This window comes from Arvicola amphibius, chromosome 9, assembly GCF_903992535.2.
Source record: "Arvicola amphibius chromosome 9, mArvAmp1.2, whole genome shotgun sequence".
NCBI lineage: Eukaryota > Metazoa > Chordata > Mammalia > Rodentia > Cricetidae > Arvicola > Arvicola amphibius.
In genome coordinates, this window is record NC_052055.2 from 53531424 (window position 1) to 53559012 (window position 27589).

Sequence of the window (27589 nt, forward strand, 5' to 3'; positions counted from 1 at the left end):
GCCAGGAAAGCATGGGAGGATATAGTGAAACCCTGAAAGCCAATAATTGTCATCCAAAAATGCCATTGCCATCAAAGCTCCCTTTTAGCATTAAAAAATGACATTTCCAAACACACCCAAGCCAAGCCAGCATTGTATAATATATTTAAAGGAAGACTTATCACATGGTAAACTAAGAAAGAATCTTAATATTCAGAGCACAGGAAGGAGCAAACCTGAGAAGATGGCTTGATGGTTATAAATGTGTAAGTTTTCAGAATGCAAGTGTCCAGTGTCCTCCCTAATGAGACTTCATATTTCAATGGAGTTTATATTAACCATACGAACCTTCTTTTTAAAAAAAATCTCTAATTTTACTTCTTTGTATCTTCTCCCTCAGCCTGAAGAAATAAAACCATGATTATCCAACCAGCTGAACTGATCTACTCACTACCTACAGATTCATAAGCAAATTACATTGAAAACAAAAACATTGGCCAAAAAAATAAAAATCCAAGAAAGAAGAAAAGAGTTGCCCAAGTGGATGGAGCCTGGTGCTCCATCCTGCGGAACTGTTGTTGAGTTTATCCAGAGAACGCCAAGCATGGGCACCAAGAGATAAACAGAGTTTACAGTTGTCTGTCTCATACACGCTCCAGGAACAACATCCAGGATTTAGCAATTCAGAAATTGTACCCTCACTTTTGGATTGAAACTTGGATTTTTGATGTGTCTGGTGAAGGTTGGGGAAAGAGGATAACAAATTCAACTCCTGCCTGAACCACAGAGTGAGTTCGAAGTCAGCAGAAGTGATTTGGTAAGACCTTCTCTCAAAACTAGTAAAGAGCTGCTTAGTATGGCGCTCAGTGGGAGAGCCCTAGCTTCACATTTACAGGGCTCCTGATTCAGCCCTGATACAGCAATTATAAACAGAGAAGAAAAATAATCAACTTTTTTCTAACGAAGATGAAGCAACTTTTTCCAAAACCATCTCATTTAGATTATCTGTTTCCCATATTCCATCCTTATGTGAGACAGGAAAAGACTACTCCTCATTCTCAGAAAGACAAACAAAACATGGTCTATTTAAAATCTGTGACATCCAGCTTTTATATCCACTACTGTCTGTGGTCATTAGTATCATGTATGCCTGGGAGTCACTGCGGAACCTGGCGTCTGCAAGCTTCTGCTCCAACCTATGCTGGAGTATGTCTCAGAAAAGCTGTTCCCGGAGTCTGCACATTGATGATGCCTTACCTCCTCTTACCTCTCATGCAGTTCACTGTAACAGACTAGAGGGCAAACAAGGATGGCTCTTAGAAAGATGCTTCTACTCCATCCTCAGAAAGAACACTCCAGACAGTTCCATACAGGAGTTAAGCATGAGGTAACCAGGACAGACTGCAGCTCTGTCCTACTAGTTGTAACATTGGCTTCCCACTGTGCTAAAACTACAAGCTGGTTGTGTAGCTGTGAAAATGAAGAAATTGTAGTTTAATAACAGCCAGCCTGAAATGCTGACAGTAGCAATATTGGCTGAGATTCGCTATCCGAAAAACTGTCAGTCAACAAGGCGTAAATTAGAGATTAGCAAAGTGGGACTGTAACCACCTGTACCTGAGCAAGTGGCATGTAAGCAGTTCATGATCAACTCTTTTGTTGGCCAGTTTAACATGCGTGTAATATAACATGGACCCTCCATTGGCTCAGCCCATAACAGCACAGAGAACCAGTCAATTTCATAAAATTACCTCGGTCTTTGTTTTCTGCTGTAAAGCCTATTAGAAGACCCCCAACAATCATAAAAATGGTTTTCATCCTTTGGAAGCCTTCCACTCTCAGAAGGTTGCCTCACTTTTCCTACGTTTCTCTTGATAGTCCTGGTTCCACTTTGCCTAAATTCCCTCATGTGTACTAAATCTTCACTTTGATGGGACAAGAAATTCAAGAGCAACCATCTCAGGTGAGTTTGGGGTGACCTTTGAGTCTTTGGCACATGAAGACCCTGGGTCATGCCCATGTTGGCCAAGAAAATTCCACTGATTTCAGAAACAACATCATTGTCACACATCTGTAAACACACATACTCATACATATCCACAAAAGGAGAGATGACTCAGCAGGTAAAAGCACTGGCTGCTCTTCTAGAAGACACAAGTTCAATTCCCACCACTCGCTAGTGGCTCACAACCACCTGTAACTTCAGATCTACAGGAACTGACACTCTTTTCTGGCCTCCATAGGCATTGATATGTGGTACAATGACGTACATGTGGCAAAACATTATACACATAAAATAAAAATTATTTAAAACTTATACAGTGAACTTTTAGTCCTAACCACTCACCCAAATCCAATCAATCATCAACTTTCTTATCTCCTGGGATGGCTAGCTGTCTACTTCCTTGATCGAGAACCTTGAAATCAGCTTTCAGTTTTTCACTTACAGCTGTGTCAAATAATTAGAACATCCTATTGCCTGTGTCTCTAACATGTATCATGTCTACCCACTTCCCAGCACTTCTACCTGATCTGCTGTCTTTAGCTCCTCTCAGAAACTGTCCTTTCCTCTGCGGTGACACCTTCTCCCAAGATGCTGCACCCAGGCAGCCTAGCCTTGGGTGAAGTCACAACTCCTCTTTACAAAGTTTGGGTTGCCAACTTTGTTGGTCTAAAGGTTGTTCCCTTCCCCTTTAGTTACTTAAATGCCATTTTTCCCCTTGATCTCAACTTGAACACCATTTTCTTGTGGATACTGTAAAATCTGGACAATGGAATTTTGTGGTGGTATTTCCTTTGTATTTCAATAAATAAAACTTGGCTGGAGATCTGAGAGTGAAACATCTCCACACAACCTCTGTGTGTTTCTTTGGGACTGAACATCTGTGGCACCAGGCAGAACAGAAACTTCTGTCTACAGAAGTTCATTCACTCTGGTTGTTTTAACAATACCGTGGCCCTGCAGTATTGCACTGCATCCTTGTTCCCTCCAAATTCCTGTGATTATCAGGTCTGGGAGGAGAGAAAGAAATCTGACCTTCTTCAGCACTGTAATACCAGTGCCTACAAAAGCTAAATTCATAAGTACCTAATTTTATCTAAAAAGAAAGCAAATTTCTATGTGACTAAATGCTAAGATTCTCCATGTTTCTGTTTTCATGCCATATTGCTATTTCTAGGATGATTCTAACTATGGAAGTTCCAAAACTGAAAACTTACCCAAGACCATTAACATAATTCCTACACCCCACTTCTGTTCTATGCATGGTTTCTCGTACCATCTCCCTCGGTGTTTAGGAGCTGTGGTCTGAAGGCATCAACACGCTAAATGAATCAGTGCACAAGCACAAAGTCTATCTTGTTCTGCGAGGGTCCACAACCTCTCTCCTTCCCAACTAACAAATCAAGCGACCTTTGTTGAGATCAGGGCCTGAGAAAGGCTGAAGGTGGACCACAGGCACAGACGTAAGTGGGAAATTCGCAATGCTGCTGCGGCTGTGAAATGTTCTCATTTTTTTTTAATCAGGAAGGTTCACTCTTTTATCAGTTCAAAAGCATGTTTATCCATGAGGTCGTGTGAAAAGAATGTGTTATCCATTGCATTTCTCTTCTTCCGAGCATAGTAATTAGCCTCCAGATCTAACAATGACAATTCAGACCCCCAAAAGGCTCACGGCTTACATTTTCTCACAAATGATTATACAATAAACTATAAAAGCCAGAAGCCAGCTCAGTAGGCTTGAATAGACTAGGAAAAAAGAAAACTATCCGAGGCCCTCTGTCTCACTGGGTACAATATATTTCTGTGTGTTACCTAACATTTCCACAAGCAACGTCTTTGAAATAATCCTAAAAGCGTAAGTGGCAAGGAATATTATTTAGAAGTATAGGTTAGAGAACTTTCAGAGAAGAGAAAAGGAATTTAAGCCGATTCCTAAGTCTTCTTGTGCTTTTCACTTAAATGATTTTATTATTTTAAAGCATGCAATAAAGAAAGCAGATGTCATGTCTGTGGGTCCTGGCTGCTACCATCTGGATGAGAAAGTTTCATTTAACCATGAGCCGGTACACTTCATCTCAGCAGACCCACCAGTGTAAGCTATTAACATATTTCAGCACGAGAATAGCAGAGCACAAAAGATCTGAGAAATAGAAGAGATGTAGACTATTCCACAGGAGTTTAGAAAGAAATCCTGAGTAATAAAAATGTAAGAAACTATTGTTCAAGACCTAGGAACGGGGCCAGAGCCATAGATCAGAGGTTAAGAGTATTATGTGTTCCTGCAGGGACAGTTTCTGGCACCCACATGATGTCTCACAACTGCCTGTAATCCCAGTTCTAGGGAAACTGATACCCCCTTTGGGCCTCCTGAAACACAAAACATGCAAGCAAAACACCCACACACAGAATAAGCATAAATACAAATTTAAACACACACACACACACACACACACACACACATACACACACACACACACACACACACACAAGAAATCTGAGAGTAAGGGTTATCGGTGAGGGCTGGAGAGAAACCTCCTAACCTGTGACCAGAATTGGCCAAATCAGAGGTTTCCGCTCTTAAACTTTTAAGTTTTTAACTTAGTGTTTTTTCCTTGTTCTTTCTTTATTATAACAAACAAAACTGTAACCAAATATTATCCTCTAAAATTTACTTTTCTGAACTAGCGTAAGTGACTTTGTTCTATATAAGATGAAGAACTACAAAGTAGTCAAATTTATACTTATTGTAATAAATAATCACTTTAATAATAAACTGGATGAAAATTCCATCCTTTCTTACTTCATATGGAAATAGTATTATGCATAATACACACACACACACACATATATATATAATGGGGATGACTATTAAACAGTTATATTTCATGAATAATAACTTGCATTACCCATTGTCATACAATACCACAGACTATATAAGTATTATATTAATGAAAAAAGTTTACTTTGATTCAGAGCTACAGGGTCAAGTGGTCAAATCTGGTGATAACCTTCTTACTAGCATAGGCCCTGAAGCTGTTCAAGTTATCTTGTGGCAAGAAAGTACCAATGTGATGTGTCTTCATCCTATGTCTTATATCACATGTCTATGACATGTGTTGGCATGTTCCTGTCCTTTGTGTCTTCACTGGACCATCCTGGGGTATTCTGGACTTCTCCAAATATTCTCAACTTTTCATGTAAGTCAGTTCTGAAACTGTGCACACATAGTCTAGTAGTTTCTTAGCAACATCCCCCCCATATACACATCTTTCTAGTTATGTGGCTAATAGCACAGGGACACATGGGTACATTGCAAAAAAAAGAGATTCTTTTGTAGTTCACGGTCCACAAACCCAAAATTGAGAATTGAACAACACAAGCCCTCTTGTAGAGAATCCTTGAGGTGTTATAGGGCATCCCATGACAAGAGTCGGGGACCACATGTGTGAAACCTCTCGCCCAACATCTTACAAAGCCGTCAGTGTTTAGTCATGGGGGGTTACCTTGAACTCATATACCTCACCACTTCCCCAATGCCCCACCTGCCTACACAGGACCCTTTCCATCTCCAGAGAACCACAAACTCAGCTCTCTCTTTGCGCTGACTTTGTATTTCAGTAATGAAATACTTTATGCATAAGAGCAGTTATTACATAAAAACAAACAAACAAATGGTCAAATGCTACTCCTGCTGTTTCACTTGGGTGAGTGAGTTAGCGTCCACTCCTATCTCCAGCAACTAGGTGCCATTATGCAAGCAAGGGATGATTTATACTCAGTTCTCATATTCAGAACCATGTTTCATATGTCAGCTTAAAACAAGTCCTAAGACAAATATTCAAAGTCCTTTATGCACATTTGAGACTTAAAGTATATGTGTGGGGGGGGCATACAGTGAGATAGCAATCAGAAATGCTAGGACCTTGTTTTAGCACATGCGATATGCTAACTAAGTGTAGAAAATCAAACGCCTACTAGGTAGCTCCTTGTTAGTCAAAACTATATTGGGATCATCTGAAAGTTTGTTGGCCATGGATATGCCCAGGTCTCATCCCACACTGAATCACAATTCTTTTTTGTTAATGAGATCCCAAACTAGTTTTTATTCTGATTAAAATTTGAGAAGCAGTGGGGTTAGAGCTGGCTCCTACGTACAGACCTGACAACTTCTCTGACAAAAACTAAGGTCTCTGCAAAATTGCCAATGCCACAAACTATTGATGTCACCTGGAGACAGCTGCTGCAGGAGGTGCATTAGCTGGGGCAATGCTGGAAAACTCACCCTGGCAGTGAGGACAGGGGAGAACTGGCTGGTGGACCAACCCTACAGCTGCCCAGACCCAGAACCAATGTTCTGACTTGGCCCGCTCCAACATCTGCCCCGTCTGTGATCTGCTGGAGCATGTGAAGGGCACTGACCTGCAGACCCAAAGTTGCAGGATCTCCGCAACACAGGACAACAACAGGATATCCGAGAAGAGTCCTAGTAAGGGCCCAGCATCGATAGTGTAGTAGAAACCAGAGGCCTCGAATCAGACCCATGACTCTGCAGTGAACACTTTCAGGTAAAGACACATGGACAAAGGGGTTCACGGTGTGACTCACTGTGTCACACTGCAGCTTCCATGACAAGATTTTTAATTCTCCCCTTTTTTCCTTTTTTCTCTTAAACTTTATTTTATTTAGGTGGGGAGAGGCAGAGAGTAGATGCGAAGGGACAGGGAAATGAATAGGATCAAGATATAAGATGTAAAATGGGCATATAATAAACAAAAAGAAAGACTAACAGCCTTCAGCAGTTTAGCTGTGTATAATCTGTCATCATCTGTGGGCTTAAATCATCTTTCTTGAATTACTAAACTCACTGCAATACCTGAAAGACACCAGTCTCCAAACTAAAAGATTTATAAATGAGGTCTAGCTTGGAGTAAAGAAATTAATCTACGGGCGGTGGTGGCGCACGCCTTTAATCCCAGCACTCGGGAGGCAGAGGCAGGCGGATCTCTGAGTTCGAGGCCAGCCTGGTCTACAAGAGCTAGCTCCAGGACAGGCTCTAGAAACTACAGGGAAACCCTGTCTCGAAAAACCAAAAAAAAAAAAAAAAAAAAAAGAAAGAAATTAATCTACAGGCTATATCGATGTATAAAACAGCCCCACATCCCAAGGTCTGGGCCTCAGACCTTAACAAACTACCATTGTTTTACACCTTTCGTCCAGAGAACCTGTATCCTGGTTTCTAATTAAAACAGTAGGTCAGTAATGGGGAATGGAACTTTCATTCAGAAACAAAGCCTTATATAACATGTACACTGTGTAGGTGGGGACTCGACAGGGCTTGGGATGAGGCTGCATCTGCCATTCTGCTCAATAGGTAGTTTACTAGTTAAGGCTCCCAAAGTGGATGCAGCTCCATTCTTAGCAACATCGGGTCCAGCAACAACTTTTAAAGGAAATCTCTTTGTCTATATTTTACTGTGAAAATATTTTTTAACTTAAAGCCTGTTTTTCTTTTATTTTCTTTTTGGCATCAAAGAAGATGCTCTTAAACTCTACTCCATATCTAAATGGAAAAAGAGAATTGCTTCCTGCCCCACCCTTAGGCCAGGGTCATTTACTTCTTGATCTATAAGTATTTTAAAGTCTGTAAACATGTACAGAAACGCAGAGCCTCATATGTATATGAGACATGCTTGGAGAGTCCTGTGCACCAGGGAGGGAGGCGCTGTGGCTTCAGGCTCCAGTGTGCACTCTGGTGTCCGTTTGCCTTCATTATGCTATCCGACCTTACTGCTTTGCACAGGATTATCCAGGATGCTTAAAATTGCATATATCTTATTTTTCCCTATTCTGATTTCAAAATGGCATTTTGTACAATCTCTATTGAGAATAAAATAAGCTCATTTTTAAAACAATTACCTACCAACACTGCAGATAAGAAACTGCATTTTGTGCTTAAGTGTTTTTCTTCATCTTAAATTGCATCTGCGATGAATGATGTCTAGATTATTGCTCTTTAGTTTGGGACGAATGGGAAATCCTCTCACTTTTTCAGAGTATCACACTACTGAGAAGACTAGCTCTCTGAGATCACCCAAAAATAATAATCCCATTTTTTTCCTTTAGTACCACACTAGACAGTTTGATTTAATTATTATTATAGACATTTACATAAAGCTTTCTTCTGGAGAGTTTTAGCCCATTTAAGCAATGTCATTACACGGACAGAGAAACTCTTTTGAGAAAATGTAATGGGGTGTGAAAAATAATAAAACCCACAAAATACATTTATTCAAAGATTTTAATAATGAAGAGAAATTGCAATTCAGACTGAAGAGCTGGAAACTCAGTGCTCTCCCTTATTTTAAAATAAAGCGTGATTAAGCAGGTGCAGCTTAGTGCCCTGAATCAAAGGGCAGCATCCTGTGCCCTGTCTTCTGCAAAACTATTTCCATTTCAAAAAGCATGGATTCAGGATATTCACACGCTATCAACAGAGCTTACTGAATATTAGAACTGCAATTCATTATAATAATAATTCTACCAGATAAAGCAAACATTCTTGGGCTTCGTGGGTTTCCTTTTATTGGAAGATTTCCCATGAATCAGCATTATCTTGTAAAGTTACTAGGAGGCTTGGGGGTGCAGCACCCCAACCAATGCCCTTTCAAAGACCCAGTGGAACAGAAGAAGTGTTGTCCTCGGGCCTCCAGCACTGCCTCCTAGTAGAGCTCCCTCATTAAGGAAGGAAACAACCTAGTCCATATTTTTGTGGCGTGAATTGGAAGGAGCTGGCCATTTAAACTATAAAGTATTACAGGCTTTGATCCAACAACTTCACCCTTTACACTGTGTACTATGCCCAAAGCCATAAAAAAGTGCCTCAAGTTTCTATATGGGTGACATCATAGTGCTGCTCACAAGAAAAACAAAAACCAAAGCACCACATAGACTTTGAGAGGAAGAAACAGAACCACAGCAAATTTTGCGGTGTAATAATATGCAGCAATGTCTGGTACTGAGGGGCTGTCCTCAGTATCTGTCAGTAATAAAGCGGGTCAAGGAAATGAATGGCACCATTCTCAGCATAGAGAAAGCCTGCATAGTTACATGTGAGCGAGCATGAGAACCATCACTTGGCAAAGCACACAAGAACTAAACTACTTTCTATTTTGAATACTATACATGCAATGTTTTTATTAAGATGCTAAAATGTTATACCCAAACCTTCCTGGCTCCTCTGAGTCTACCTAGCTAGCCCAGGGTGCACATGTGAAATGATCTCAAGAGAAAATTAAAGCAACTTGCTGATGTGTCTATGATGATATATTGAGAATACACGCATGGTGTAGACCTGAGTCAGTAGCACAAGAGCATGGAAGATCTGGACCCACAAATCCCAAGCTAAGCCAGCTGCTGCTCCCTCCCTCATGCCCTCTCCCCTACTTTCCCTCTGTCTCCCCCCCTCATTCTGTCCTTATGAATCTCACAGAATCGTGGGCTTGTATATCCACGCATTAGTGAAAAAGTCAGTGTTCATATATGTGACTCCTTTGGACAAACAAACAACAACAATCGCAAAAAGCACTCTTTTTAGTGAGGACTTGAGGGAAATATTTTCAGAAATTGTCATGTAGATGGAGTTCTGTACTGAGTGGATGGTCTAGAACGCTTCTAAGCATACAGATGATTCTGGAAGTGTTTCTAGACCTCAGAAATGAGCCTCATATGGAATATAAGAAAGGAAAGCAAAGCCTCACACAGTCTTGCAAGTGCTTTTGTTATTGTTGTTCTTTTTATATTATTATTAAAGTCAAGGTTCCATCGCACCCCACATACAATACACACTCAGTGATGTCATGCAAGTGCATTCAACTGTCCTGAGTAATGAAGTCATATTTCACCTGCTGCCCAAAGTAACCTAAGTCACAGACTTCCTTGGTACAAGGAAAAGTGAGCATACACACTACTTTTTTTACTTGGTAGGAGTTTGTATTACGCAACACAAATGGCAGAAAGCCCCATGGAAAATATATTTTGTGTATCTCTACTGCATCTTTTGCTATACGCAAGAGTCTTCCAAGAAAAATTAAAATGTCCTTCTAGAGTAGAAGCAAGTAAAAATGATCACCGAAATAGAAAAATATATCATAACTGGAAGTAATTTAACTTGTCCAGCTTAGAGAGATCAATAAAACGTTTTTTCGTACAGAGTTGTATTTTTTCAAAGAAGGTAGTGATCAGCAAAGGTATGCTCACATTTGCACTCCTTACAGCACTGGCCATCCACGTATGCAGGAGCCGATTTAGGAGGGCAGTCAGGAGCAGGGCAGACCAGAGTCTCACATTGGATGGTCCCGTTCTGAAAAGCAAACAGCACTTTAAAAATTCCATGTAGGATTTTAATATTCCTCAAAGACTTTCGAAAGCATTTCATAGAGTTCAATCTCTTCACATAGAATGTCACCATGCTCTTTAGCAATACCCATGATTTGGTGACCCACAGAAATGATGGCTGCATTCTGGTGGTTGACATTGGCTCCCATTTTTGCCCATCAACTGATCTTTACTAAGAAAATCTGCACCTTCTGTAAGGATGTAAAGGACACAAGCCCACAGGGAACTAGCAAGCTAGGGGTTAGCCTGGAACACATCATTATTCCCGGATTTCTTATAAACCAACCACCCATGTAGCTGCTCTGACTTTTTGAGTCAGTGTGTAAACCTCACCAAATCACACCTTAGAAGTTGACTTACATTTCTGGCCCCACTTGGGAAGGTTTCACTATAAGTTTACAGTGTTATAATTTTATTATATTGTAATATTAAATAAAAAAACATTACACAAAGATGCACATATGTGCACAAATAAACACTGACTACACATGGACAAACTCCCACCCAGATGCACACATGTATGTCCACACACACACACACACACACACACACACACAAATGCTCTCAAGTGGACATTCACAGATGCACACACACACATGTGCATATGAACCGAGGTACACACACGTATATACACATACACACAATGGCATACTCTGTCTCTTTCTCTTTGACACAGGCACACACAAACAGACACACATAGACACACACAGACATACACATAGAGACACACATAGACACACAGGATACATACACAGAGAACCACACTAATATACAGATCTCTTTGGATCTTCTTTACATGCATGATATTCTGTTTTTTAATCAACTGGATGAGTAGGAGGAAACATTTCAAGAAGCTGACTCAAATAGATCTATGACTCCTTCACAGAAATCTAACATTTTACCAGATGAGTTCATGTGGAATTCAAAAGTTTAAAACCAAACTTGTTCTGAAGCTTTCTTTGAAACATGAATACAGTTTTTAAATAATAATGCACTAAAAATAATTTATTACTGAGAATTAAATAAAATCACATTTACTTAAACTGTAGTGTGTATTGTACATTAGCCAATTATTAAAGACTATTTAAAATGTATTATTTATATCATTCAGTCTAGATGCAGTATTTAATACTCTATATAATTCAGTTTCTTTATAATTTATTAATAAAAATATGGGGGGCGCTGAAAGCCCCAGAAATGCTAAGGGTTGTAGGAGAGGCTCCCTTGGGGTTAGCCTTGCTACCCTAATTTGAATTGCTAACTTCATGTACGTCAGATAAGCTTCATAGCATCCTCAGACTATAATCAAACCACTGCCACAGCTAGAGAGTGTCTTTAATAATGTAATACACAGTTCTTCAGAAGTGACCAGGTTTGCTAGCATTTTAGTGTTGCATTTAGAGAAAACAGGTCTTGAAATTTTCATGAATACATTGTCTTAATAAATATTTAATGGGGGGGGGGGTCGTCTGAGTCCCCTGCGAATGTGATTGGGAGGCATACCAGGCATGTGCAGTTCTTACAGCCATCTGTCCAGGACTCAAACTCTCGGTAGGTGGTACCCTTCATGGTGCATGTCCGCTCACAATAGCACTGGTCCAGCCTGTTCATTCGCTGTTCAGCTCTAGACAGCTACGGCACAAAGACAGGGCTCACCATTGCAGCCACTGGGAAACACACAGCAATCTAGCAGCATCGAATTGTGCTAAGTGAACAGCAATAGCAATGGGCTGGACCCACCATCAATTACTATAAACATATTAATCCATCGCAAATTATTTTTATAAGTATATCAAGCCTGTAAATTTTTAAAGAATCCCAATACTTTACATATGAAAAGTTACCTTTAAAACAAAAATCAAAATTTACAATATACAAATTGAGGCTAATTCAGAATAACACCCTCCACAAAGCAATGAAGAATTTTTCATTTTTAAAAAGCATTTAATTCCATTAATAGGTTTATTCAAGTAAAAAACTTAGAATTTATAGCATATAAATAACAAACTGCATACACACACAGCCTTCAAAAAATCCTTCAATACTTTGCAAAATTTAAAATCTGGTGAACATGACATTTAATTTGGTATGTGCTTCAGCCTTTGGTGAATGAGCCTACAAATATAGCATAACAGCTAAAAACTCTTCATAACCCATATTCTTGTCCCCAAAATGATGTCCGTATTCTTTACATTGTCTTTACACCTCCTTGATTATAATGGATAATAATAATAATAATAATAGAATAGTATAAAATAATTATAAATAACAATAATCTATCATAAGAAGAAATAAAGACTAGGCAATGAAAGCTCTTGTAGCAGTAGAGCAGAGTATAAAACAGGTATTCTGTTCCAGTTCTGATTTACTGAGTCATTTGTTATACAGATGACTAGGATTTAAATATTTATAAACCTTAATAAACATTATAACCTTTTTCCTTGAGCAAAAGTCTCAATTCAGTCCCAGTAAACTGTAAAAGGGATGTCTCCAAGATGAAAATCTATGGTGATACAGGAGCTATTGGGAGTCACATGACTGTGGAGCATTCTCGATGTATTTCTGAGTCATTTTTACCTTGGCTGAGGTCTTGGATAAAATATCCTGCAGCTCCATGATTTTCTGCACAAGTCCATGGAAGTCATTGCATGTTGGACAGGCTGCAATTACAAACAGGACATTGATCAAGCTGTGTTCATCAGGGTTTTGATCTGAATAAATCTGTATTGACAGCCAGTATGTGTGAACTCCAATCTCAAACTGACATTCTGAATAAAACGAGGTAAGAGTCCCACTTTTCAACCCAACATGAAGTACAGGACTAAGAGACTTACTTCGGTTAAGATCCGGGCACTGCACAATAAACCCCTGGGGCATGACAAGTAACTGCACATCTTGCATTATTCCCTGTGTATGGAAAAATAAAAGAAGCATTATTTTCCTTTCAAGAAATTATGCTCGATAGTCGAGTTCGTGAAGAAAAATGTTAAAGAATAGATCCTCCCAAACCCCTGGATCTAGAACTTTCCTGGATTTATTTCTAACCAACCCATGTCAGGGAAGGAGATTCATCAGGCAAAACAGAATTACCCAGGTAGTTTTCTTTGACAATGTTTTTAAAGATTAAATGTCAAGATTCCAGGATGTGGTCATAGTCTTATTGCTATAAGTTATTTTTAGTTCACCACAGAAGCAGGGCTTCAAAGTGACCTTTAAGAATCAACATAAAAATCACTTTGGACTTTATCGCCACCAACCGGAGACCAGTTTCCTATTAACAATGATCCAAAGGAAAAAGGTAGGTAAACTGAGTCTTGAAAGCTTCACCCATTTAAACATTTCTCATTTTTTTACTGAGTTTCTTTTTAAAGTTGATCTCCCCATTCAGAAAGGATGATGGACTTGGTAAGCAGGTGAAGCAAGGCTTTTTTTAGGGTACTTAGGAATGCAGAAAGTTTAGCATGAAGCTGTTTAAATGCCAGCAGCAAACGACCCACTTTACACAGAAGGCTGTGCATTTAAAGCACTCCTAGCCTAAGCTGCTAGCTGGATGGACTCAAAGCAAGGCCAGTGGTTATAGAAACAACCTCATTAACATACTCCAGCCTTCTTTCTTTCCCACCACCCCATCTCCTATGAACTTCATGTATTTTCATTGTGTTTAACGTTATCCTCTTGAAGAACGCAAAGCAGAAAGTCTAGAGAGGGGTGACTGTAGCCGATATGCTCGAAAGAGCATAGCATCCTTATAAAGACTCACCTCCCAAGTAGCAATCTGTGCTGCTTCTCCATATTTACTGCGATTAGCAGCAAGTGTCAATGTGAGTGACAACTGCTTCAGTACACAGCGTGGCAATTGCTAGGTTTGTTCTTGATGTGGGATTTCAGAAGTAGCTTGGGTGTAGCTATGACTTGGTGGAAGCCCCATGAGAATCAGGCTGGTGTGTGCGCTATGCAGCTCTGCGCTGCACACCTAACGGGCACTATTCTCAGACCACAATAAAGACGGCAAGTCACATAGCCATACAAATAATTAATGTGGAGACTGTGAGGCCACAGCTGACTCCAACACGACCATAATTAAATAGAGAGAGATTTGGAACTCAGCATGCATCTGTCATCCCTCGCATAGGAAAGGGGCATTGATTTTTAGGGCTTTAAAGAGTGGAATCAATTTCCCACATCTGTCACCTACTAGCTGCTGGCTTTGGGCAGGTTACTTCACCTCTCTGGGTAGGTTGATGCATATGTATGAGAAGGAGAAAAGACCCTCGTCAACATTTTCAAAGTGAGGGATTAAATGAAATAGTATAGTCACACCATCTGGTTTCCAGAGAACAGGTAATATTAAGTTTTCAAACTCTAACATTATATGCTGGGCTTAGAATTTTGAATTGACCGCTATTTCCTCACTCACTGAGTCCACAGGTGGGACGTCCCTCACATTCTCTGACTTCCCAATGGTCACAGTACTGGGGAAATGTTCACACAATGGGCAGCCACTGGTAAACATTTATCTAGCCTTTATTTATTCAGTCTCAAGACTTCCAGATATTCAGCTGGGACACCATTTGATCCTCTCCAGCGAGGAAATTCTGACTGCTTCCAAGTTTTCACTAGAGACAAATTTTGACGGCTTTCTGTTTTAAGGGATTGGTGCATGAGGAAACCATGACTCATTTTTCCAACCCCGGGTTACTAACGACTCTGTAAAAGCATCATCATGGGTGACATCTCAGTGGTGGGATGTTTCTATGTTAACATTTTCTATTTTTACAATTTTGAATTCCTAATCTCAAGAATGTCATATTGATTACTAATTATGGCCTGATTATCATTTCTGTAATATATAAAGATTAAAATTGAGTGGGGTTATTTTTACCAGTTTAAAATTGGTCTAAGATGGAGCTGGAGAGACGATTCAGTGGTTGAGAGCACTGCTCCTTCCAGAGGACCCAGGTTCAGTTTCCAGGACCTATATGCGGTAGCTCAAAACCAGCCATAACTACAAGGGATCGAACATTCTCATATAAACATAAATAAAAATAAATACATCATTAAATGCTCTAAAAAGCAGAAATACAAAGCAAATAGAAATGAATAAAGTAAAAACACACAACCAGGATTTTGGTTGCATGCCATAGAAAGTGAAACGTACTTTTGCAAACTCATTAGAGAGTATTTCCATTTTAAATTCATGCTCAGACTCAGGGTAAACAATACCTTAAAATATCCATGTGCATTATTTCTCTGTCCCAACCAAAATGTGGTACCCAGAGGCAAGTCTGTAGAAGGCATTTCCACCACTCGTTCATAGATTCTGAAAGATAGAATGTCGGAGAACGGCCATAAGCACACAGGAATCTCTGAGTCTTCCAATTCTTGAAATGAGAATGATTCACTTACTTATTGCAGTCGACATGTAAAATCAAATGAGAGGCACTGATGGCTAAGGAGAGCTTGTGCCACTTGGCATCAGCCAAAATATAAGGAAAGACTTCCGTGTGAGGACGGTGAGTGCCGGAACGGTAATGCAGTCTGATCTCATTCCGATGGCCGCTGCTTTCCAGTTCTAGGTACCTTCATAGAGAAAAGCCACAGGTAAATCTCAGCAATGACTACATTAGCTGCTTCTCCAGAGAGATGGAGCAGACACATAGGTTCTATTCTTTCTACAAAGTACAACCAGACATTCCAAGTAAGAAGTATTACAAACAACAGGAGATAGCAGAGCATATGTAATAGGAAAGGATGGGGCTTGAACACTGGGAACTAGGTTTAAGAGGGAATGGGAAACCCAGGCTGGGGGAAAAGGAGGAAGTGTGTAATTCATGCCTGGTGCGGAGCCAAGGACTGTGCAGGGTGCTGAAAACAGCGACTGAGCGGTCAGCTATAGGAAGAAAGCTATGCCACATCACTACCTCCACCACCCCGTGAAGGCTCAGGGAGAATCACAGGGGAGGGACAGAAATAACGAGAGAATGGGAAGGATTGTTGTGAAATTCTGTCTTCTGGCAACGACAGGGCTGTTGTACACATGAACTCACAGTAGCTGTTACTACCTTACACAAGCTCAAGCCAGTAAAAATTCCATAATATAAGTTAGGAGGATGAAATTTCAAGGTATGCCAGTCTAGACAAAGAACTGTATGTAGGCAACTAATGACTGCCCAGAGAGAGAGAATTGACCTCTTCAAAGGATGAGCTCCCTAACTGGTTATCCAATACAAAGTGGTTAGGCCATCCCGAAATCATATTCACACAAGCAATAAAACCAGACACAGAGGATCCAGGCAGTGGTGGCGCACGCCTTTAATCCCAGCACTCGGGAGGCAGGGGCAGGCGGATCTCTGTAAGTTTGACAAAGGCCAGCCTGGTCTACAAGAGGTAATTCCAGGACAGGCACCAAAAACTACAGAGAAACCTTGTCTCGAAAATAATAATAAAAAAATAGACACAGAAGGTTGTATGCATGTGTTTATGCACACACACACACACACACACACACACACATACATATATATATATTCAAAGAAAAAACATTAATTTGAGAGAGGGAGTAAGTGGGCAAAGGAAGGGCTAGCTAGAGGAGGAAAGGGAAGAGGGAAAGTGATTAAATTATATTTTAATTTTCTAAAGTTTCAGGATAGAAGGGTGCTCCTTAGCACTCATGCCTCGCGGAGAAGCTATTGGGGACGGATGGCTGCTGTGAAAGAGAGCGTCAGTTCTCTGTAGAGTTGTAGCCACTGGAAGTTTCCCGTGCTCCAGTGGACGACCCCACACCATGCACACACAGCAGCACTCATTTGACTCAGTGGGAACAAAAAGACTAGAAAGGGAGGAAGTTAGGGGGAAGATGTGATGGAGAATCCTAACGGGAGATTGAGAGTCAGAGAAGGGTGGATATGATCACAAAGCATTGCGTATATGGATGGAAATTTCAAAGAATTGATAAAAACTTAAAAGCCAATAAGAAGAAGGAAGAAGAGGAAAAATCTCAAGTTGGTTATCCAAAGTCACAAACCGAAGACTACTTTTTCATTTAGTTTTGATTGACATTAAAACAAATTCATGAATTTGTGGTATGATGTCTATTTTGATGAATGTTAAAAAGGCAACGTAAATAATTAGCATACACACCACATAAAACATTTATCAGTTCTCTGTGGTAGGAACACAATCATTTCTTCTAGTGGTTTTAAAACACATCATAAAGTGTTAACAAATCAATCACTGTGGTTTTAGAGTATTAAAATGTATCCTTATTTAACTCTGATATTCTACCTACCAACAACTTCTCTTCATTCTGCCTTCCCCCATACACTTCATTCTCTGGTAACCCTTTCTTTAGTTTACACTTCTAAGGGGTCAACAGTTTTATCTCTGACATTTGAGGGAGAACATATGTGAGTTGTCTTTTTACACCTGGATTTACCACATGTACTGTACTATATTCCAGATTCATTAAATGATTAGATTTCATTATTTTATGACTACTTTTTCTTACCCATTCACAGGCACTTAAGCTGACTCCATATCTTGCAAATGTAAATATTGCTGCCAAGGCCATGGAAGTGCAGATAGCTTTCACGCACCAACTCCCTCATTGGATATGTGATCAGATACGGTGGGGTGTTTTGAGGAGTGTCATACGGTTTTCTATGATGGATAAACTATTCTTCACTCTCGCTCAGGCGGTATGAGTTTCCTTTCCTCCGTATCCTCACCAGCATCTGCTATTGTTTGAAAAGTAACCATTCCTCATGGCAATTTAGTGATGTTGAACATAAGGTTGGCAACCTTATGAATGTACTTTATCATATCACTAACAACAAATACTCGTTGCATTATCAATTCAACTAGTTAGTTCCTGAGGATAGAAAAACATTTACTTTTTAAAACAATTAACATTTGCAAACATACCACCCACTTCTATATACCTATTAATTCTCAACATACTGAGCCACGAGCCACACTGCTATAATCAGGCACCCTCCTCTAGTTAGTAGTAGAAATGCTGCTTACATTGAAATCCTAAATTAGAAAACAATGGCATCTCATTGACTATAAAGAATACATCTAGCCGGGCGGTGGTGGCGCACGCCTTTAATACCAGCACTCGGGAGGCAGAGGCAGGCAGATCTCTGTGAGTTCGAGACCAGCCTGGTCTACAAGAGCTAGTTCCAGGACAGGCTCCAAAGCCACAGAGAAACCCTGTCTCGAAAAACAAAAAAAACAAAAAAAACAAAAAACAAACAAAAAAAAAAGAATACATCTTCCACTACAAATGACAAACTCTTCGTCATGTGCGTAGCTCCAGAGGGCATAATTGCAAGTGGCTAATCATACAGGCTTTGAACTCCAAGTTCCACTCTGTCCCTCACAGCTGCCCATGACCTGGCCTGACCGCTTCCTGACTCCATTTTCTCACATGTATGAGGAAGATGCAACATCGTACACACAAAGTAGGAAACACTCAATAACATTAACACTTGATTAGCCAATATCTTTATAATGTGTACCTTAAATCCATCTCTGGAAATAACAAACAAATTACATACATTTTTTAAAATTTTTAATTTTATTTTTGAGATTATATAATTACATCATTTATATTTTCCCTTTCTTCTCTCCAAACTCTCCAATATATCACTCTGTATTTTTTTCAAATCCAAAGTCTGTTTTAGTAATTGTTACATATATGTATCAATATTATATAGTTTATATTTTATAGATATTTTATAACATATAAGTATGTATTATAATATATATGAATATATTATAATATCATGATTTATATTTATATGCAAACCTTAACAGCCTCTATGATGTTACTTGTATATATGTTTTCAGGGCTGACCACTTGGTATCAGATAACCAATTGGTGTGCTCTTCCCTGGGGAAGACTATTTCTCCTGCTCTCAGCATTCTTTGGGTGCCTGTAGTTCTTATAAGTGGGAACATGCAGAGACCAGGAGACAAAAGCTAAAGGCAAAGCAGGAGAAAAATCCACTCATAGAGAAGTTGACCACAGTGGTAGAAAGGGAGAAAAGTCAGTAAAATATAAAATACAACAAAATGCAGTGGTCCAGCAGAGGCACATGCATTGTGAGTGTGGTGGCATTCGTCATCCCTGGTGGAGAGTTCTGTCCCCCAGCTACTTCCAGTGGTTCCCTCTGATGTCAAAGAAATGAGAAGCATTATGTTCTTGATTGGTATTCCTTAGAAAAACCTCATTGTTGTTCTGTTTGTTTTTAATGATATCTGGTCATCAGCAAGGCAGAATAATTCAGAAGTCTAAGAGAACACAGAGCTTTAACTCTGTCTCCACTGTACTAAATGCGGCAATGGGACAGCTAAGACCCTCTCTAAACTTCAGTCTCCTTCCCTATCAAATGGGGACATTATGAATGGAAATCTCAAACCACTGTTAACAGAATTAAATTAAATAGGATCAAATGTGTATATTGTGTGGTTCTGGACAAAGAATAAACACTTTGCATACATCCGTGTGAAGACCTACAGTTCCTATGGTGCGGTCATGCTTCCTATGGAAGTGCCATGAAAATTTACACTGGATTGTATCTTGAGTGACTGTGAATCTCTGGGACAGAAAGCACTTTAATTAGAATCTACCCAAACAATGACACTGCAGTTCAACTATGACATTCCCATCAAAACAATCATCCAGATTGCTTGAAAACATCCAGTGACTAAAAACTGACAGCTTCTTAGGCACATTATTTTTTAATAAAAATAGACCTTTCTCACATGAAAACATAAACAAATGCAGTTTTTAAAAAATAATAGGCTGTTAGTTTAATTACTCTTGCATATATTGTCATGGTATATATTGAGAATATGCCCTTAAACAAGATAAGCAATGCCAAATCTTAGAAATCTCCAGTAATAAGTACATAAACAAAATGGAAGGTAGCCATTTCACGGTCAATGAAAACAGGATACTAGAAGTCTTCCTGAAAAAAAAATTCATGAATAAAATATCCAGGGAGCTAAAACCCTTCTGTCCCCCATGACCTCAAATAAACTCTGAAGCACTCTGAAGACTGCGACTACACAGAGAGGACCAAGAGAGGGGACTAAGAGAGCTGGCCAAGAGAGACCTCAGCAACTCCCTGAGACACAGACAGCAATAGTAGAGGGCAGACTAAGAACAGTTCCCAAAGACAGCGACTGCAAGGACTGAACCAAAGGCAAAGGCATTACCAGCACCAATTGGAGGAAGAGATGGGTAGGCGCCAATGCAAGATTTCTTTCAACAACCTAAAAAGCAACATGATAACACTAGAACCCAGTAGTCATACATCAGGGAAACTTGATCATCCTAATGCAGAAAAAGCAGAAGAAAAGGATTTTAAATGTAACTTTATGAGGATGACAGAGACCTTTAAAGAGGAAATGAAAAATTCCCTTAAAGAAATGGAGAAAAAGACAAACAAAAATTGGAAGAAATAAATAAGCCTCTCAAAGAAACTCAAGAAAAAAAAATCAAACAGGTGAAGCAAACAGTTCAAACATTTCAAGACTTGAAGTATGAAATAGAGGCAATAAGAAAACACAAACTGAGGGAATTCTGAAAATGGAAAAGCTGGGTTAAAAAAAAAAGAAACTACAGAGGCCAGCATAATCAACAGAATACAAGAGATGGAAGAGAGAATCTCAGGTGTTGAAGATACTATAGGGGAAATAAATTCTTCGATCAAAGAGAATGTTAAATCCAAAAAATTATTAACACAAAACATTCATGAAATCTGGGACACCTAAGAATAATAGGGATAGAAGAAGGATAAGAACTCCAGCTCAAAGGCAGAGAAAATACATTCCAAAAAATTATGGAAGAAAACTTTCCCAACCTAAATAAGGATATCCCTATGAAGATACAAGATGCTTATAGACACCAAATAGACTGAACAACAAAAGAAGTTCTCTCACCATATAATAATCAAAATACAAAATGTATCAAATAAAGAAAGAATATTAAGAGCTGCAAAGGAAAATGGTCAAGTAACATATAAAGGCAAATCTATCAAAATTACACCTGACTTCTCAATGGAAGCCATGAAAGCCAGAAGGTCCTGGACAGATGTGCTGCAGACACTAAGAGACCACAGATACAAGCCCGGACTACTATACACAACAAAGCTTTCAATCACTATCGATGGAGAAAACAAGATATTCCATGACAAAACCAGATTTAAACAATACCTATACACAAATCCAGCCCTACAGAAAGACTAGAAGACAAACTCCAACCCAAGGAATCTAATTATACCCACAAAAGCACAGGCAACAGACAAACTCATACCAACAAACCCCAAAGAAGAGAAACACACAAACAGTACCACCAAAAATTAATAGAAATTAACACACATGCTAAGAGAATGGATATGAAAGCAGGATCCATCCTTCTGCTATATACAAGAAACACACCTCTGCCGGGCGGTGGTGGCGCACGCCTTTAATCCCAGCACTCGGGAGGCAGAGGCAGGTGGATCTCTGTGAGTTCGAGGCCAGCCTGGTCTACAAGAGCTAGGTCCAGGACAGGCTCTAAAAAAGCTGCAGAGAAACCCTGTCTTGAAAAACCAAAAAAAAAAAAAAAAAAAAAAAAACACACCTCAACTTCAAAGACAGACAGTACCTCAGAGTAAAAGGTTGGGAAAAGATTTTCCAATCAAATGTACATAAGAAACAAGTGGGTATAGCTAACCATATATATATATATATATATATATATATTTCAAACTAAAATCAATCAGAAGAGATAGAAAAGGACACTTTATACTCATCACAGGAATAAACCATCAAGATGAAGTCTCAATCCTGAACATCTATTCCTCAAATACAAGAGCAAACACATATATAAAAGAAGCATTACTAAAGCTTAAATCACACATCAAACCCCACACACTAATAGTCAGAGACTTCAGCATCCCACTCGCCACAACAGGCATGTCAACCAGACAGAAACTTAACAGAAAATGAGAGAACCAAAAGATGTCATGACTCAAATGGACTTAACAGACATCTACAGAACATTTCACGCAAACACAAAGGAATATGCCTTCTTCTCAGCATCTCAAGGAACTTTATCTAAAATTGACCACATATTCGCTAACAAAGCAAACCTAAACAGATACCAAAAAAATTAGAATAACCTCCTGTATCTTATCAGATCACCATTGTTTAAAGTTAGAATTTAACAGCAACACTAATTGCAGAAAGCCTACAAACTCATGGAAATTGAACAGTGCTCAATTGAACTATCCCTGGATTAAGGACGAATTAAAGAAAGAAATTAAAGACTTTCTAGAATTCAATGAAAATGAAGGCACAACAAACCCAAACCTATGGGATACTATGAAAGCGGTTCTAAGAGGAAAGTTAATAGCACTAAGTGCCCAATAAAGAAAATGAAGAAATCTCACACTAGCAACTTAACAGCACACCTTAAGCTCTAGAACAAAAAGAAGCAGAGTCACTCAAGGAGGAGTAGGCAACAAGAAATAATCAAATTGAGGACTGAAATTAATAAGATAGAAACAAAGAAAACAGTACAAAGAATCAATGAAACAAAGATCTGGTTCTTTGAGAACAATCAACAAGATAGACAGACACCCATAAGCAAATTAATCAAAAGGCAGAGAGAAAACATCTAAATTAACAAGATCAGAAATGAAAAGGGGGACATAACAATAGACACTGAGGAAATCCAGAGAATCATTAGGTCATACTTCAAAGCCTATACTCCACAAAATTGGAAAATGTAAAAGAAATGGACAATTTTCTGGACAGTTACTACATACCAAAATTAAATCAAAACCAGGTGAGCAATTCAAATAGATCTATAACCTGCAAGGAAATAGCAGCGGTCATCAAAAGCCTCCCAAGCACTAGGGACAGATGGCTTCACTGCAAAATTCTACCATAACTTCAAAGAAGAGCTGATAGCTATAGTCCTCAAAATTTTCCACATAATAGAAACAGAAAAAACATTGCCAAACATTTTTTTAATGAGGTCACAATTACCCTGATATGAAAACCATGCAAACACTCAACTGAGAAAGAGAATTACAGACCAATCTCCCTCATGAACATTGATGCAAAAATATTCAATAAAATACTGGCAAATCAAATACAAAAATATATAAAAATCTACCATGATCAAGTTGGCTTTATACCAGAGATGCAGGGATGGTTCAATGTATGAAAATCTATCAACATAACCCACCATATAAATAAACTGAAAAAATAAAAAACATGATCATTTCATCGATGCTGAAAAAGTATTCAACAAAATCCAACACCCTTCATGATAAGGTCTTGGACAAATCAGGGATGCAAGGAACATATCTAAACATTAAAAAAAGCAATTTACAGCAGGCAACATCAAAGTAATGGAGAGTAACTCAAAGGGATTCCACTAAAATCAGGAGCAAGATAAGGATGTCCACTCTTTCCCTATCTACTCACCATAGTTCTTGAAGTTCTGGCTAAAGCAATAAGACAACAAAAGGAGATCAAGAGGATACAAATTGGAAAATAAGAAGTCAAACTTTCACTATTTGTAGATGATATGATAGTATACATAAGTGACCCCAAAAACTCTACCAGGAAACCCCTACAGCTGATAAATACCTTCAGTAATGTGGCAAGATACAAAATCAACAACAACAAAAAAAAATCAGTAGCCTTTCTATATACAATAATAAACGGGCTGAAGAAGAAATCAGAGAAGCATCACCCTTTACAATAGTCACAATATAAAAATATCTTGGGGGCAACTCTAACCAAACAAGTGAAGACCTGTATGACAAGAACTTTGAGTCTCTAAAGAAATAAATTAAAGAAGATATCAGAAAATAGAAAGATATTTCATGCTTTTGGATATGAAGGATCAAAATAATAATGGCAATCTTACCAAAAGCAATCTACAGATTCAATGCAATCCCCATCAAAATCCCAACACAATTCTTCACAGACTTAGAACGAATGATAGTCAACTTCATATGGAAAAGCAAAAAACCCAGAATAGCCAAAACAATCCTGTTCAATAAAGGAACTTCCAGAAGCATCACCATTCCTGATATCAAGGTCTATTATAGAGCTATAGTAGTTAAAACAGCTTGGTACTGGCATAAAAACAGACAGGTTGATCAGTGAAATTGAATTGAAGACCCAGATATTAATCCACACTCCTATGAACATCTGAAAAAAGAAGCTAAAATTATCCAATGGAAAAAAGAAAGCATCTTCAACAAACGACACTGGCATAACTGGATGTCAACATGTAGAATGCAAATAGATCCATATCTATCCCCATGTCCAAAACTCAAGTCCAAATGGATTAAAAACTTCAATACAAATCCGACCACACTAAATGTGATACAAGATAAAGTGGGAAATATAACACTAGTAGCACAGACAATAAGAGCAACAATAAATAAATGGGACCTCCTGAACATAAGAAGCTTCTGTAAAGCAAAGAACACAGTCAATAAGATTTTAAAAAAAAAAAAAAGCAGCATACTGAATGGGAAAAGATCTTCACCAACCCCACATCAGACAGAGTACTAATCTCCAAAATATATAAAGAACTCAAGAAATTAGACATCAAAATTCCAAATAATCCAATTGAAAAATGGGATACAGAATGAAACAGAGAATTCTCAACAGAAGAATCTCAAATGGCCAAAACAGCCTTAGCCATCTGGGAAATGCAAATCAAACCTACTCTGAGATACCTTACACCAGTCAAAATGGGTAAGATAAAAAAACATCAATGATAACTCATACTGGAGAGGATGCAGAGTAAGGAGAACACTCCTCCATTGCTAGTGGGAATACATACTTGTATAACCACTCTGGAGATCAGTATGGCGGTTTCTCAGAAAATTGGGAATCAGCCTCAGGACACAGCAATACCACTGTTGGGCATATACCCAAAGTATGCTCAATCATACTACAAGGACATTTGTTTAACTATGTTCATAGCAGCATTATTTATAATAGCCAGAACCTGGAAACAACCTAGATGCCCCTCAACCAAAGAATGGATAAAGAAAACGTGGTGCATTTACACAATTGAGTACTACTCAGCAGTTAAAAAAAAAACAATGACATCTTGAAATTTGTATGCAAATAGATGGAACTTAAAAAAAATCCTGAATGAGGCAACCCAGACCCAGAAAGATGAATATGGTATGTACTCATTCATAAGTGTACACTAGCTGTAAAACAGAATAATGGGCCTATAGTCCACCACCCTCGAGAAGCTAAGTAACAAGGTGAACCCTAAAATAAACATATATAGATTTCCCTGGGAAGGGAAAATAGACAAGATGTCCTGAAAAAAATTGGGAGCATAGGAGTGGGTAGAAAAGGAAGGGCAAAAGGAGAAGAGAGGAGAAGGGGAGGGGGAAGAGAACTTGAGGAAACAGGGTATTCGAGATGGGGGAAGGACAGAGATAGAGAGCAAGGAAAGACATTTCTTGATTGGGGGAACAATTACAGTGCTAGGAAGAAACTTGGAGAAATTCACAGAAATTCACAAGGATGAACCCAGCTAAGACCCTAAACAATAGTGAAGAGGATGCCCAAACTGGCCTTGCCTTGTAATCGGATTGATGATTATCTTAAATGTCACCATAGAACCTTTATCCAACAATGGATGGAAACAGAGGCAGAGATACATAGCAGAACACAAGGCTGAGCTCCCAAAGTCCAGTTGAAGAGTGGGAGGAGTAAAGAGGCCAAGGTCATGATGAGGACACCCACTGAAACAGCTGACCTGAGCTAATGGGAGCTCACTAATTCTGGCTGGACAGGAAAGGAACAGCATAGGACCAAACTAGGGCCTCTGAATGTGGGCAACAAGTATATAGCTGGGGCAGACTGCGGGGCCACTGGCAGTGGCACCAGAATTTATCCCTACTGCTTATACTGGCTTTTGGGGACCTATTCTCTTTCAATGGATACCTTGCTCAGTCTAGATATAGTAAGGAGGGTCTGGGTCCTTCACCAAAGCAATGTGCCTTGCCTTCTCTGAGGAGTGGATGGGGGTGGGAAGAAAGGTGGATGGAATGGGAGGAGGAGATGGACTGGGGACTGATATTGGTATGCAAAATGAAAAAAAATAGTTTTTTTTTAAAAAAAAAAAAGATATCCAGGGAGCCACAGCTATATCACCAAGACAAAAGATCAGTAGCAATTGTAAGTAATTCACAAATGAAGCCCTGGCATTCAATAAACTGGCTTTAGTAACAACCCCTCCACCAAGTTACCCTATATAATAAATGGGAAAATAGCCATACACAAAATAAAGGCAATGTATTACTATGAATCATGAGGCCAGCAAGGCAGAGTAATTCTAAGACTGGGAAGAACGGAGGAAGCTCTGAAGAGGAGTGAAGTTCTGAGTGACTGAGTAATGTTGACATGGGCACAGCCATGTCAAGGCCTCCACAACATCAGGCTCAGCTGGATGGCAAGGCTTTCCTCAGGCCTGAAAGCAAGTATGTCCAGAAAATGTTCTCCACAACTTTCTCTCACCACCACCCCCAGGATATTTATGACTTGGAGACTGCTCCTCTAGCGAGACTGCTCCTACCATTATTAGCTAAACCTCTCCCTTCGATCCAGTTTGTACATGTACAATCTGCTTCCTTGTTTGCCTGCATGCAACAGCATCACCTCCTTGTTTAGCTACTCAATAACTCTGCCTCTCAGCTCAACTCTGTGTAATAAATTCACTGAGCTTGTGGGGGTTAGTGAAGTACCGTAGCTTCTTCAGCAGAAAGCTCAGGTCACCCAGGCTGGCCCCAGCTCTCTATCCATGTGTCTGTCCATTCATCTGTCTTTCCTTCATTTCCTCATCACTCCATCAGGTCCATCCCTGAAGCGACACAACACAAGACCACCCCTTTGATCTCAGAGAGTAGGGGATTTCATGGCATTGTGTTTTGAAAACACCCAACTGAGAAAGGTCTTGGACAAAGACTAAAAAAGACCAGGTGTAACAGAGCACTAATATTAAGGGGGCTGATCTTAGAACAGGGATGGTCACACACACAGGAGGTCAGCTGCTGGAAAAAAAAAAGTAGCAGCTATTTGATACATCAGACAGATGAAGAGAAAGGAGAAGTGAGGCTGGGGAGCCAAGGGAGCTATCAGGAAAGGGTGGGTCACAAAGAAACG

General features: G+C 39.3%; 1 protein-coding gene across 1 annotated transcript in view; it reads right to left on the reverse strand.

Annotated features, from left to right (window-relative positions):
• The window catches only part of Nell2 (neural EGFL like 2), a 304209-nt gene that overhangs the window by 194185 nt on the left and 82435 nt on the right, over positions 1–27589 (reverse strand). The window contains 6 exon segments of the mRNA XM_038342735.1: positions 10238–10340; positions 11879–12007; positions 12953–13035; positions 13210–13282; positions 15599–15695; positions 15782–15955. Of these exon segments, the coding sequence (XP_038198663.1) occupies positions 10238–10340; positions 11879–12007; positions 12953–13035; positions 13210–13282; positions 15599–15695; positions 15782–15955 (659 nt within the window).